The sequence below is a fragment of the Physella acuta genome, unplaced genomic scaffold, assembly GCF_028476545.2.
Source record: "Physella acuta isolate Inbredline_101_S28 unplaced genomic scaffold, ASM2847654v3 ptg000009l, whole genome shotgun sequence".
NCBI classification, from domain to species: Eukaryota; Metazoa; Mollusca; class Gastropoda; family Physidae; genus Physella; species Physella acuta.
The window spans coordinates 58,196-73,101 of record NW_026731529.1 but is presented as its reverse complement, the minus strand read 5'-3'; the positions used below and the strand labels follow the sequence as shown (position 1 = coordinate 73,101).

The 14,906-nt window shown below is 34.6% G+C and overlaps 1 protein-coding gene across 1 annotated transcript; it reads left to right on the top strand.

The window, feature by feature from the left end:
* The first annotated feature begins 3,913 nt into the window (after positions 1 to 3,913).
* On the top strand, positions 3,914 to 12,308 carry LOC131928236 (Golgi pH regulator). Its single transcript, XM_059284230.1, has 15 exons — positions 3,914 to 4,105; positions 4,558 to 4,617; positions 4,858 to 4,961; positions 5,232 to 5,338; positions 5,697 to 5,807; positions 6,106 to 6,226; positions 6,541 to 6,621; positions 7,163 to 7,277; positions 7,868 to 7,954; positions 8,379 to 8,471; positions 9,099 to 9,194; positions 9,348 to 9,437; positions 9,824 to 9,889; positions 10,300 to 10,358; positions 11,193 to 12,308. Exons 1-15 carry the CDS (start codon positions 4,064 to 4,066, stop codon positions 11,338 to 11,340), a joined length of 1,380 nt encoding a protein of 459 aa, XP_059140213.1. The 5' UTR covers positions 3,914 to 4,063; the 3' UTR covers positions 11,341 to 12,308.
* The last annotated feature ends 2,598 nt before the right edge of the window (positions 12,309 to 14,906 follow it).

Here is a 14,906-nt window from a genome sequence, read left to right as displayed (position 1 = left end):
TGTTTAGAGTGATACATTGTTTTGTTTTGTCGGCCTACATTGTGTGTTTTTTCTTATTTCTTCAGAGTGCTACTTTTAAATTATTTTACATCAAAGCGAAGCAATGACATACAGCTAGTATATAACTATGTATATATATATATATATATATATATATATATATATATATATATATATATATATATATATATATATATATATATAATGCTGGAAAAAATTTGAACCCCTCCCCCATGAGACGATCCTGGCTACTCCACTGGTAATAGTACATTCCCAAAGCATATATAAATGCAGAATATTTTATAAGAGGCTTGTCATTCTTTAAATAATAGCCTTGTTCTTTCACCCTATAATAGATAATTGCGTAGATGAAGCAGAGTTGATTTTTTCTTTGAGTTCGGCATATGCAACTGTGATTAAACAAGATATTAAGAAAATATAGGCTAGGATTGGTTTCGGATTTTAAAAAATGATTTTCTGTCTGAATGCATATAACATTTGCATTTTTCAACTTAGTGTTCTCTTCTTCTTCTTCGTTCTTAATTATTAGTGTTGAAGGGGATCGAGATTTATCTGCCAGTGGGTTTGAACTCGAGACTTTGTTCGAATTTATCAACCATGAGCTTTTTGCCGACTCGACCAACACAATTAAGTCATTGAGGCCATTGACTCCGATTTCAGCCTGCTTTTCTTTTTGGATTTGCTTCCATAGCCTTTGTCCAACCAAGAACAAACTACAAGGCAGCAGTTGTTTAATTTTGGTGTTGTCTCTCCTAGAAGAGTGGCTGTCCCCAGCTAACGAGCCTCATCTGCCCGAGGGTTCGAACTCGAGACTTTTCGGTTTAGCAACCATGAGCTTTACCGACTCGAGTGTGAAGTCGATCAATATGGAAAGAACGTAAACATGTTAATGTTTCAATTTTTGTGTGGTTTGAATGGTGTTTATCTAAATGATATTTACCATAAATTGCCTTGCATTATATTGGTCTGAGACAAATTACTTACCACAATCAATTGGACGCTTTTGGCATTGGACAAACTATTTACAATAAGTTTCAAATTAGCACTGTATTCTGTTGGCGTCAAACAAAGTACTTACTTCCAATCTTCAAGTTGTATTGTATTATGTTGGCGTTAGAAAACTTATTTACCACATTTCCAAAAGTCGTATTGTATTCTGTAGCGTTAGAAAATCTATTTACCATAATTCATATTCCATTTTGATGGTATTAGTCAAACTATTTCCCACAAGTCCATAAAGACATTGTATTCTGTTGGCGTTAAACAAACTATTTACCACCATTCCACAGGTCCTATTGTATTCTGCACGCGTTAGAGTATCTATTTATCACAATGTGTATTACATTTTGATGGAATTAGTCCCACTGTTTACCACAAGTTCAAAAATCATATTCTATACTCTATTACTGTTTGATAAATAAAAATCACAAGTCATGCACGAGTGAGTTCAATACCTCCACGACCAGACGACTTTTCTGAATGAATTCCATCTCCGTCATGACAACATATCACCACGCTACTCCCTTAGTCACACGCCACGCTCAACACGCACAAATCTATACCAACAACTCACCGTTATACCGCGCACAACTTCCGTTACCACGGTAACTGTGTAATTCCCCATAAACTACACTTGAATTAACTAGAATCAATGTAAACGCGCATCGACACGCATGCCTGCTTGCTTGCATGGGCGGTTAAGTCGCGTGCCAATCGATCTCTTGCAAACGTTGTTTATTTTTAATTTATTTTTCAATCAAACCGCTTGAATCAACGTGATGGGTTTCTCCTTTCATTGCAATGTAAATCGTGTGCAAATCGCATGCAACATGTTGCAGTTGTGAGTGAGAAATGCCAATAAAATCACTCTTTAGGACTGAGGCCAGGTGCACATGGCAGGTGAAAAACAAGAGCAAGAGAACAGAAGAACACTGAGCACACAACCGAGAGCAGAACAAAAACACGCTTATAAAGGACAAGAGATTTAAAAAGTGTGTAGGTTGTTTTGAGAAATAGCGACATAGGAAGTGGAACGTCATCAATCTACCATTCATTTTAAAAAGTCAGCAATTGGGAATTACCTAATAATAGGCATATATATATATATATATATATATATATATATATATATATATATATATATACATACATATATATATGCCTATTATTAGGTAATTCCCCGCCTCCTCCCCCCCCCTCAACCTCCTACCCGCTTCAAATATAAAACAAACCCTAAATGTTCAAACATAAATACAATACAAAAATCAACAATGTCAATATATAGGCCCCTAGATTTTTAAAATTTTATTTTCTAAAACAGAAAACAAAGCAAAACTTACAAAATATTCCAAAAATATTTATATAACAAAATCTAGACGTAAAAAAAAGAATAAAATAAATAAATTACCAATGTAAAATATACACTTCTGAATAAGAAAACGAAGGAAAACAAGCATACATTTAAATTTGAATATTTTAAGCTATCCCTCTAAAATAGTTCATGTGATTTCTGATGGCATAGTCGAAAACTTGGAAGATGATGTGGATCGTGATTAGCTTCGATGTTTTCGAATACGACGACATAGATGTGGAATAGGAATCTTTTGTGAAGAAGCTGCTTCTCAAAGATTTTACATCTCTCGACCAGGAATCTTTTGGGTTTTTTTTCCTCTGTTTTCAGTGTCATTATTTTATGCCCTGTCGAATTTGAAGAACTTCACATTGTGTTGCATATGATGCTTGTGTGTGTACACGCAGAAATTCAACAACAATGTCATTTTTAATTTTGATATTTGCTTTGCTTTCAGAAATCCTTGTTCCATTTCCTTGACGCTTTTCACGTTCATAACTGATCGCATCTCCTGCTAAATCTTTCAGTTTAATATAAAATTATCCAATTTTGCTTAACTTCCTTAATCCCACGAATACTATGAACTTCATCTATATTTGAATTAAAAAAAGACTATATAAACAGTGCACCACATTTAAGATTTACGTTTACGTCATTCGCTTTTCAAAAGAAAAATGAAGTGAAAAAAGCCCACATAAGCAGTGACATTTTAGGTATATGAATACATAATACATCGACACATACCACTATTCTTATCAATCTTAATCTAAACTTATAACGATCTTAAGTTGATCGCGTGGGAGCAGAGGCGTAGCGACCTCTCCCGGCGCCCGGGAACAAACTTTCAATTTGGCTTCCCCTTCCCCATATATTTTTAATTTTATAATTCAAAACTGCAACTAAAATGAGCTTTTAATTTTTTTTCCAACCCATTTTGGCGCCCCTAGGGTCGGCGCCCGGGGGTATATGTACCAACCTGCCCCCCTCCCCTTCGCTACGCCACTGCGTGAGAGGGGGGGGGGGGAGGGAATGTTCTAATGCAGTTTTTTGGACGGGGGGGGGGGGGGGGGGAATTGACATGAGGTAATTGCTCCCGGGAGGGGAAAACAGGGGTAAACATTCGGGGATAAACTGACGATGGGGAGCGGTAAATGTCCTAGACCCTATTGATATATATATATATATATATATATATATATATATATATATATATATATATATATATATATATATATATATATATATATATATATATATATATATATATATATATATATATACATGGTTATGGATTTTTCTGATACTAAGTTGTATTATATTACGCCCTTGAGTAAGTCATTTTAAATTGTTATTTTAAATTTAAATTTATAGAATCTATATTTTTTAAATATTTGAACAAGTGGACTATACTAGACTATATGTCTATATTATATTCTACATCACCCTGTTATAAAAGTTTGTAGACTAAAGACAGAATTACACCGGGATTCTGTAAAACACAAATTATGTTGATAATATTTTACGAAACGAAATATTGGTGTGCAACGTTTTAAAATCCAACACAGCTCATTTGCAAACTTTTAACTGAAGGCTATTATAAATTATTAGAATTACTAGATGAAGACTAGTATTTTGTAATAATGCATTAAACTCCTTGAAGATCAGTATTAATAGTTTAAAAGAAACGCGAAAATGTCATTCCTTGTCGATTCGTTATTAATGGTATTTTCGTTGGTAAGAAAGAAGTAACAAATTTAAAAAATTCCTTTAGTTTATTTCCACTGACTGGTCATGCATGTCCCTTTCTAGATTCTACCTGATTCTAAATACTAAATTTGATTACAATTGATTATAACTGATTCTTATATAATTATACTTTAAAGAGCTGTTACTGTAATAATAGCGTAGTAATAGCGTATCATGGCCTTGATCAGTTCTTATTAAATTAATACAGCTGTATTTCCAAGCTGCAACTTTATTAAAGCCTACAATTCCAGATTTCAGATCCCGCCAGGAATGTTATTGAAACAACACACATTTTTATATGTTTGGGCTGAGGATCATAAATTACATCTAGATCTAGATTCTAGATCTATTTAAATTTTAAATTGATTTATCACACATTATTTACAAATTACTTCTATAGACCTAATATAACCTAATGTGGTACACATTTTTTCTTTCAGGTTTTGTTCTTCGGAGGAGGATGGGTTTTCTTTTTGAAACAGTTATACAGAGATTATGAGGTAGGCCTATTTGTCATTGTAACTAATACTCAAATAGAGTCTACATATTTTTAAAAAAAAAGGAATAGGCCTAAATACATTTTAATATAATTAGGCCTACTAAAACTACTGACTACTAACGTAATCACAAGGGAGGTGAATAGAAAAATAACAAAATGAATAGATTCTTAAATTTCATTGAGGATTTAAAATCCTTGTAGTCACGTTAAATTGAGTAAAAAAATGTTAACAAATATTCAGGTTCACCATTCTATCGTTTTGTTGGTGTTCTCCACAACCTTTGCCCTCTCATGTATTATGTTTGAATTGATCATCTTTGAAATACTTGGTGTAATGGAATCAAGGTAAGTTATGTACATTTTTGTTGGTATAATTGCTGTTTACAAGTAAATTACACATTTTTGAAATCACAAAACGAAATTTTATACTGAGCTATTAATTTTATTCAAGCACTTCTTGTCATCCACTAGCTTAACTAACACATTTTTTTATGAATGATATAGACATTTTAAAAATCATTTTGGTATTGATATTTCATTATTGAACGTTTTGAGTTTTCAATTAAGAACTAATACCTGCTAATGTTAATCCTTCTACTCCTATTCCAATATCAGTTCTAGATTCTTCCACTGGAAGCTGGGGCTCTATGCCATCTTGTTTGTGCTGATTGCTGTTTTACCCTACTATATTGCATACTATTTGATCCAGAATATTAGAATTGGTAATTCTTTATTTTTCATGCTTTTAAAATAGGTTATTTAACTGAACATGTTTGAAGTTATTAAATATTATGTTTGTTATTGTTTGAAGTATAAGTTATAGGTTATTAGCTTTTGAAAAATTAACACCTTTTCAATTTCAAATAATTAGGAACATACTGAACGTCAACTACTATTTTTAAAACTAATTTTTAATTGCCTAATGATTAAAATAATATAACTATTTTTGCAAATAAAAAATTGATAAGTAAATAAGTTCTTTGCAACCATCTAAAAATTATTTTTCCTATCATCATACAATTTTGTTCACTACCTTTTTTTAATAATTTGTTTTGGTTAATTAATTGTATTTTACTTTAGTTCCACAGAAACGCCATATCCGTGTATTTATAGCAGCTGGGGCGTGGTGCCTTACTCTATATTTGTTTTGGAGGGTTGGAGACCCATTTCCTATTTTGAGCCCTAAACATGGTAAATATAGTTTCATCAATTTTAGAGTGTTTTTTATTTCATTTTAAATATATAATTTCTTTTGTTTTTAATAATGTTTTTTTTTTTAGGAAAGTTGATAGGTAAATTGAAAATGTTATTTTCAACCTTCCTTATTTTAGCAATGTGTAATAATTGTTTTTTTTTACTGCATTTAATGGAGTGAGGTGTTATGTGTAAGTCCTAAACATCCTGTTTCAAGCTAGTGAGTCAAACATTGTTGTAGGAGAAACTAATTTGGTTGTATTTAGTATAAAATTGTAAGCATTTTTGTCCTTAGGAATCTTCTCCATTGAGCAGTGTATTGGGCGTGTGGGGGTGATTGGGGTAACTCTGATGGCAATTCTGTCAGGGTTTGGTGCAGTTAACTGCCCTTACACTTACATGTCTTACTTCATAAGGTAATGAATTGATTTTTTAATCCTGAAATAATTTCTGTGTATAGAAATACATAATATAGAATGTTTATTAAAGGCGAAAAATTATCAGTTGTGCAGACACATTATTTATAGTTTTAATGATGATTTTGAATAAAATTTGTGCAAGTTTATATTTCATGTATCATTTATGTCAAGTCTTCAAATGCATTTATAAAATGTAATGTAATATTGAATCAAATTAGTTTGACGGAATGACGTCATTGCTCACAAGTTCAGTGTTCAATATTACTGTGAAACTATTTCACAAATACATTTGTTTGTTTATTTGTTTTCAGGCATGTAACAGAAGCCGACATCCAAAGCATAGAAAAAAGACTGCTACAGACATTAGACAGAATTATTGCTAAAAAGAAAAAGTAAGTTAACATGTGTGATGTTAAACTGTAAGTCATCTTGAAAACCTGGTGTTAATCCACCTGTTAGATTATGATTAGATCTAGTAGCGTTTAATGATGTACTCTATACCTAGTCATTATTTGACTACTATTAAATTGTAAATGAGATGGTGTGGTCAGAAAGTAAAGTGTATGACTGCAAACCCAAAAGCCTGAGTTCTGATCGTGGTCTTGAGTCTGTATGACATCCCTGAGTCTACCCAGCTCTTATGGGTACCTGACATGTGTTGGGGAGAATAACGTCTGGGCATATTGCTAACCACACTATCCCATCATATGCAGAGGTCACTGAAACAAGTGACCTCTACTTCACTTGCTCCATGGACATGAATAGTACTTTACTTTTTTTGTTTTTACTAATAAATTGTGTCTTCACATTTGATATTTGTTTAGCTGAACCTTTTTTTAAAGCAGATTCTGTATAATTGGTTTTTGAAAACTTTTAAAAGCTATCTGATAAATATTTCTAAATTTTGTGTCATCTTGTTTATTCTTTTGACAGAATAGCCTTATCAGAGAGAGACAGACTAAGACAAGCCAGTCTGTCTACACCATCTAAAGGTATATGGGGTCTCCTTAAAAGTGCCGCCACAAGTGTCAGTGCTACCACACCAAGTATCCTTACAAGTAATTTGTTATTTAGTCACATCACTCACTTCTGTGATATATGTTTATCTTAAAATTTGATTTAGTAATTTCTTTTGTGGCTGTGTATTCTTTTGGTACTGTATGGCAGGATGGTAGGGCACGCACCGGCTTATCCCAAAGTCTGGCGTTCAGATTTTTTTGTATTAATGGGTGTGGGGAGGTGAAGGTTGTTGGGCATATTCCTTTGACTGTTCCTTTATATGCTGAGGTCACAGAAACAGGTGAACTCTTATTTAATCAGTCCCATGGATTTCCAGGTCCAAATGGGTAACTTTACTTTCTTAATATTTATTCTTGTTAGTTACAAATTTAATTTATAAATTTCACCCACAGTGTATTTAAACTAAGTGATTTTACTTTAAATTTGAAAAAAAATCAACTATACAACAGAGAACTTGAATTATAAAATGGAATTTATCTATTTGTTTCTGGTGTGTTATATTGTTTATTATGTAATGTTTTGGAGCCCATGATAGCCATTTAAAACTACTGTTAAGTAGATTGTTGTAAGTGTTGAAACTTTTTTGCGTAATGCTATAAAACTTAACATTTAAAATACTTGGGACCATTGAAGCAAGAAACAGGTGCACTGGAGGAGCTGAGTCGTCAGCTGTTTTTGGAGACAGCGGATCTGCATGATGCTATGGTAAGTTTAACTAAGTCTAGAAAAGGTTTAGCCATACCACATTACAGTTGTTTGGGGGTTAAGGGTTTGGGTTAGGTTAAATTTTTAAACTGTAGTTCATCTCTGTCAACAGCGCTGGTGAAACTTAAAACAAAACTTAACATAGTGGGAGAGGTTTTTTTTTATCTTTATGGGTTAATTTATTTGTTGTTTTTATTGTTTTTTTTTTAATTTTGTGTATACCTCTTTTGGTCAATCTATTGTAAAGATGTTAAAAAAGTATCACTGCATTTATTACAAAATAGAGTTGACTTCTCAAAGACCTTTGAGGGGAAAAATTCATTTAACTTAAAATAAGAATAAATAAAATTTAATTTTGAAAATTTATAATTTATTATTTTCTGTTGTTTTTTGTTTATAGCATGTATGAATGCTTTCCTTACAGGACAGGATAGAGTACTCAAAGACTTTCAAGGGGAGATACTTTAATGTCATGGGTCACTTTTTCTCACTTTATTGTGTATACAAGATTTTCATGGTAAGCTAAAGCTAGATATAATAGTTACTTAATTAAAGTATCCTCATTAGACCTAGCGATCCGTTGGGCAGATGAAGTACAGTTCATATGTTTCTTAACCTCGGCATATGAAGAAAAGATGTGGTTAGCACTTTGCCCAGCCGCCTTTACTTTCCCTAACATGAGTTAGGTATTCATCAGAGCTGGGTGGACTCAGGGACATTCTGCTGACTTGGACCCGGATTTGAACTCGAGACTTTCGGGTTAGCAGCCTTGTGCTCTACCTCTTAGGCCACGCCATCCTATAGAATAGTTACATACTCTGATAATATTTATAAAGCATTGTTGGTATGTAGAGGGTGGGAAGCAGACTATATTTCTGAAGTAGCAATATTGAGAAGAAGTGTTATTTCATGCCAAAAGTAAACACATGTACAGAATATAGCCCTTGTAAATACAGGTTAGTTTTGGCCACATGGGATCCAAGCCCAGCATTGAAATAACACCTAAAGTCAATATTGCTGTTTTAACTGAAACTTTGTTTTTTCAATAAAAGTCTAGTAGGGTTCTGCCTTTATTTAAAGATTTTAGATGGTTAGAACTTGGAAATTAAAAAATGTAATCTTTATGTTCTTTACATTTTATTAGGCAACAATCAACATTATTTTTGATAGAGTTGGAAAAGTTGATCCAGTTACAAAAGGAATAGAAATAGCTGTCAAGTATTTTGGATTTGAACTTGATGTAAGTACTTCGTGTCATCAGAACTGTTCAAAAGATTTGAAATAGTTTTTCCATATCTTTTCTACTAGTATAAGTTTTTATTTAACTGAATACAGTTCTATCAAGTTGGGATATGGCACTTTATGTTCATATATTAATGTTCTTATTTTGTAGATCAAGTTTTGGTCACAACAGATCTCATTTTTACTTGTTGGTGTTATCATAGTAACATCTATTAGAGGCTTTCTTATAACACTGACTAGGGTAAGTTGTGTTATCTTTGGTTAGTTGTCTCCCTTTAGTTATTATTTTTAATTGTTGCAACTTAGTATAAATTAACTTAAAGGCGTTTGGCTATATGTCAATAATTTGAATGATTACAGGCAAGACTATCATTTAGAATATATTTAAAAATCATCATCATTCCTTTGTGGCCCCTGGGGAGCAAAGGGCTTCAACCACACATCTCCAGTGGACTGGGTTTTGGGCTGCCCCCTTTATCTGTGCCCATGTGAGCCCAGCTGTTTTCGCTTCTTCTTCAACCGTTCTTCTCCATGTCTTCTTTGGCCGGCCCACCCTCCTCTTAAAAATATCTGTTTTAATATTAAAAATATCTGTTTTAATTATTTAACTGATTTTTTTTTTTTCAGTTTTTCTATGCAATAGCCAGCAGCAAATCTTCCAATGTTATAGTTTTATGTTTAGCTCAAATTATGGTACGCCATTTATTTTTCTACTGTTAATATTGTAACACTAAGTTTTTAATAGATCATTATCTACTGCTCTAGTTGAACCATGTTATGACTGACCAAATAGGTGTCTGCATAATTTTTTCTATGTTTTTATTGCCTTAAGTTAAATTTGTGATGTATTTGTATAATCAGTTTGAGTTATTTATTGATATTTATATTTAAAAAAAATAATGCTTGAAGAATAAGTCAGAAATTAGCAGAAATATTTCCTGGAAATTAGAAAATTATTCTTTTTGAGCAAAATTTCAAATCCCTCCAAAACATAATTGATTAAATGTGCTTGGGCTCCAGGCAATTTGATTCTTGCCCTTTGTAATACTTTAGCTTACACAGCCATGGTCCCCCAGTGTAATGTGTAATATCTCTCTCCATAGGGCATGTATTTTGTGTCCTGTGTCCTGCTGATGAGAATGAACATGCCTCAAGAATACAGGTATTCCAAGTTTAACAGTTGATTCAACACATTTTATTGTAGAGTGCTAATGGGAAAGTAAAAGCAACTAGAGTGGGTCCATGACAAATCTCCATTTCAATTCATTACCAACCTGCCATTCCACCTCAGAGCAGTTACCCCTCTCGTCATTACCCAGTTTAATTACACCCTGGCAATATCCCTAGAATGTAATAATTACCTTTTATAAACGTTACAGGCAAAATGAGAAATACTACATTTTACACAACGACTGAAATAATCCCAAGCAGTGACAGTATAGAATAGGAAGATTCCATCCAGAATATTGCCTAACCTAATCCCAGCTCCATTTCTTACATTAGTGATAATCCTAATATTACCTTACATTTTTGGTTAGGTTTAGTGTTATGATTTGGCTTTGGGTCAGTTATCAACAGAGGAGGGGGTAATTTCTTACTCCTGTTTTTGGGCTGAAGCGCCTTTGACGCAGTAGTAATGTTCAGGTGAGGGGAATTCAGGGAAGGGTAATGTCCTTCACTAGTTGAGGATAGTGCTGACCACACAATATACAGAGGTCAGACAATCATATAAACTCTACTTTATCTGCCCCATGGATTGTTTGGTCTGCAAGGGTGCTTTACTTTTTATTTTTTATTTTATATGTTTTACACTTGTGATTTTACACGGAAAAACTCTAACAAGATAAAATTGGTTTAACAGGCTGATCATAACAGAAGTACTGGGTGATCTTCAGTTCAATTTTTATCAGAGATAATTTTTTTTTAAATTTATTTATGTGTTATACAATTGATTTAACACTAAAAAACTCTAACAAGATAAAATTGGATTTAACAGGCTGATCATAACAGAAGTACTGGGTGACCTTCAGTTCAATTTTTATCACAGATGGTTTGATGTGATATTCCTGGTCAGCGCCTTGTCCAGCATTGGGTTCTTGTACATAGCCCACAATCAATCGGCAGAGAAAACCTTACACAGATGAAAAAATGTTGCTCTGTTGCAATCATGTTTGGGGTTGCTTGCTCATTTATTGTTTGGCGTTAATGGAATGTGGTGTGTGTGATATGACAAATGCTAGTTTGTCAGCTTTTATATGTATTCTATATTTAGTGTATTTGTTAATGAATTATGCTGCTCTTTTGAATTTAATTTATGATTTTAAAAGAATACAAGATCACTTTTTTAATCATTAGATGAGAAACTGCAGACAGTGAATGAAGATCATATTTCACTGTTTTATTATAGTTATAACTATATGGTTACATGGTATTTAGAAAAATTTTGTAACTTAAAAAATGTTTGTGTGTAGACTCTTAAACTTTTAAAAATTATTTTTTAATTTTTTTTTGTGATAAAGATTCCAAGCTTTGTATTACTTTTTTTCTAATATAAAATTCACACTGTCTTAACATGTTTTTATATACCTTTTCTGCCAAGTCTTGATTAATCTTAGCAGCATATCTAACCACACTCTTAATAAAGTTACTTCCCTTGTGCTGGTTCAATAGTTTTACTACATAGTGTCCAGCAGGTAAACTGTAACCAGGCTACCTGACCTTTTTATACATTAGAGCTAGCTTTGCTTGGGTCATTACATAAAAGTTGTGCATACACTCTCCAAACCTAGGACAGGTACTCATCTGAGCTGGTTGGACTCAGGTGTGTTCTATTATTTCAAACCTGAGACTGATAGTGAATTATCACTGTGATGCTGTGTTATCATACACTTCAGAGTTCAACCACTCCTCTTTATTAAGTCTTTATATTAATTTATAACACCACTTTATTAAGTCTTTATATTAATTATAAGATGCCTAGTATATTCCTAAAGCGATGTTAACACTTCTTCCTTTTTATTTTATCAGTTAATTACAAATTTGCAATTTATTGTATAATTCCATCATTATTGTTGCAAATGTGTATATATGTACAATGTATGAAAAGAAACAATGGTTCTGCTTTAAATTGTTTTTTTTTTCTTTTTCATATCATTTATTCATTCATTTTTCCTTTGTGGCCTTGGGGAGCAAAAGGCTGCAGTTACACCTCTCTACCAGTCTCGGTTTTGGACTGCTCCCTTTATCTATGCCCTCAAGAGCCCAGCGGTCTTTGCCTCTTCCTCTACCGTTTTTCATGATCTCTTTGGCCGACCCATATTGATATACTGTTTAAGAGTATTAGTACTAGGAAAAAATAGCTTGTAGATTTTGGGAATAGACAGATATAACAATTATATTACTTCAAACACATAAGATACACTTATTCTTATGCTATATTGATCAGAACATAAGACAGTTATCTTGTTTTTCTAATTTTAATGTAATATTTTTAATGTAATATCCTACTATAATGGCTCAAAATAACTAGATTTGTGACATGTATACTATGCATGTCTAGAGAAAAGAACTTGTACATTTTAAAAATATATTATTAATTTGTTGTCAGTCTTTTTTTCTGGACATTTATACTACACTAGCCTATCCGTCCCGGCGCGAATAGAAGAAAATCTGACGAAATAGGCCTTATATAAGAAGGGTTTCAATAGTTTCATGAATGCTTTACCCATCCCTTATTCTTGGACGCGTGACCGTCTTTTCTAAAAGTGAGTTATTTAAATGTAAACAATGCCTGCGCTTGGATCATAAATATCGGGACACGGGTTTACCTACACTACCGCATGAAAACCTTGAGTGTACATTAATCACTCACCGAAATAATGAGGTAGAACACTCTTCGGTGACCGCCCATGTGTCAGGGACTTAGAGGGGCGCTTTCAGGAGCCCCTCCCCCCCCCCCCCCCCCGATTACACTACCGCATAGGTGCAGCGTACGACCCTGGCTCCTTAAAACTAACAGGCGCCATCGTGCTCATAGGATAACCCAGAGTGCCAAATAGTATCCTGTTAACAATGATGCAGATTGCGTCATTCGCTAAAGTGACACAAATGAGCAGGATTTTTCCTTTAACTTTAACACGTAAAAAAAATTATTTGACGTGTTTTAAACATCAGTGTGACTGATGTAATATGTTAGCGCTACTAATGGTCTTCTATTATTAGATGCTCGATCTCAATTACTGATTGGATTGTCTAAAGTAGATGCTAACTGCATCATTTGCAAAGTGACGAAACTGTTTGGATTTTTACGGACAAAAAGAAACATCCCAGTTAATAATCTAACCTTGGTTAATTTTTCTGATTATTAAAATAAAACGTATTACATGGCCCTCAGCGGCTCATGTGAGCCTTTGGGGACGAAACGGAAATTTTTATTTGCAACCAAAATCGCACCCTACCAGGGCGCCGGCGGACACGCTTGATTCAATTTAGTAAGCGTTTGTAACGCTCCATCCTATTCATTGTCTATCACACTGTTTAGACTGATCGTAGTCGCCATAGCGCTCACGGGAAAGATCAGGGCGCCAAATCGCATCCTGCCAGGGTGCCGCCATGCAAAATTAACCGTACCCCCACCCAGAGGCGTAGCGATGGAGAGCGGGGGTGCGGACCGCACCGGGTGACACCATTTAGGGGGGTGACACCAATGCAAAAAATAGCAAAATATATAGAGAAAAACTTGAGGGGGGGGGGGGTGATGCAAATCGAAAGTTTGAGGGGGTGCAAATTGAAAGTTTGAGGGGGGGGGGGTGTGCAAATCCAAAATTTGAAAGTTTGTCCCCGGGAAGGGTCGCTACGCCTCTGGGGTGTGACATCATTAAGTGCCGCACCGGGTGACACCCGACCTCGCTACGCCACTGCCCCCCACCCCCCTCCCACCACAGAAACCTTCTCGGGAGTATTCATCAACTCCCTAAAGTTTTATGGCACCCGGATAAACTGTGTCGAACGGCAATTGTCTTTTATTTGTATTTACCGTATTTAGAGAAAAATCCCACCATCCCGTGGCGCCGCCCTTGCAAAATTCAGGGACACTCTAATGACTTTAACCCAGATTCAAACTCAAGACTTACGGGTAAGCAGTCTAGCTCTCTACCGCTAGCCCACTCAATCCCCTGTTACGTATGTTGCAAGTGTGAAAATGGTGTAATGGTAATGGACCATCATCCTTTTTAGTATTAATTCATATTTCATTAATATAAAAGCCACATTTGCTATCAATGCCTCGATCTCTAAGCCACAAGTGACCAGACCATTTCTGGGAACCAAGACACTTGTATCTTTTAAGCCAGTAAGCTGGACATTGACCCCATCCTCCTGATTGGATTTCCAGGCAGAGTTTCTTCCAGGCATCTCTCCGGGCCATCTCTTCAGCCCCTCCCCCCCCCCCCCGAAAAAAGTCTACCCCCCCCCTCCCAAACGAAATGGAATTTTATAGAAAATATATACATCTAACAGTGTCCGCCCCCCCCCCCCCCCCCGCGAAAATTTCAAGTGCCTCCACCCCCCCCCCCCCCCGGAGAAAAAAGTCTGGAAGAATCACTGGTTCCAGGTCCTACACCTGGTCTAAAAGGGCGGTTGTGGGCTGAGTTTTACGTGTCTAAATATGATCTGGGTCAAAATTAGTGAGGGAAAACAAAGTACCCCACAA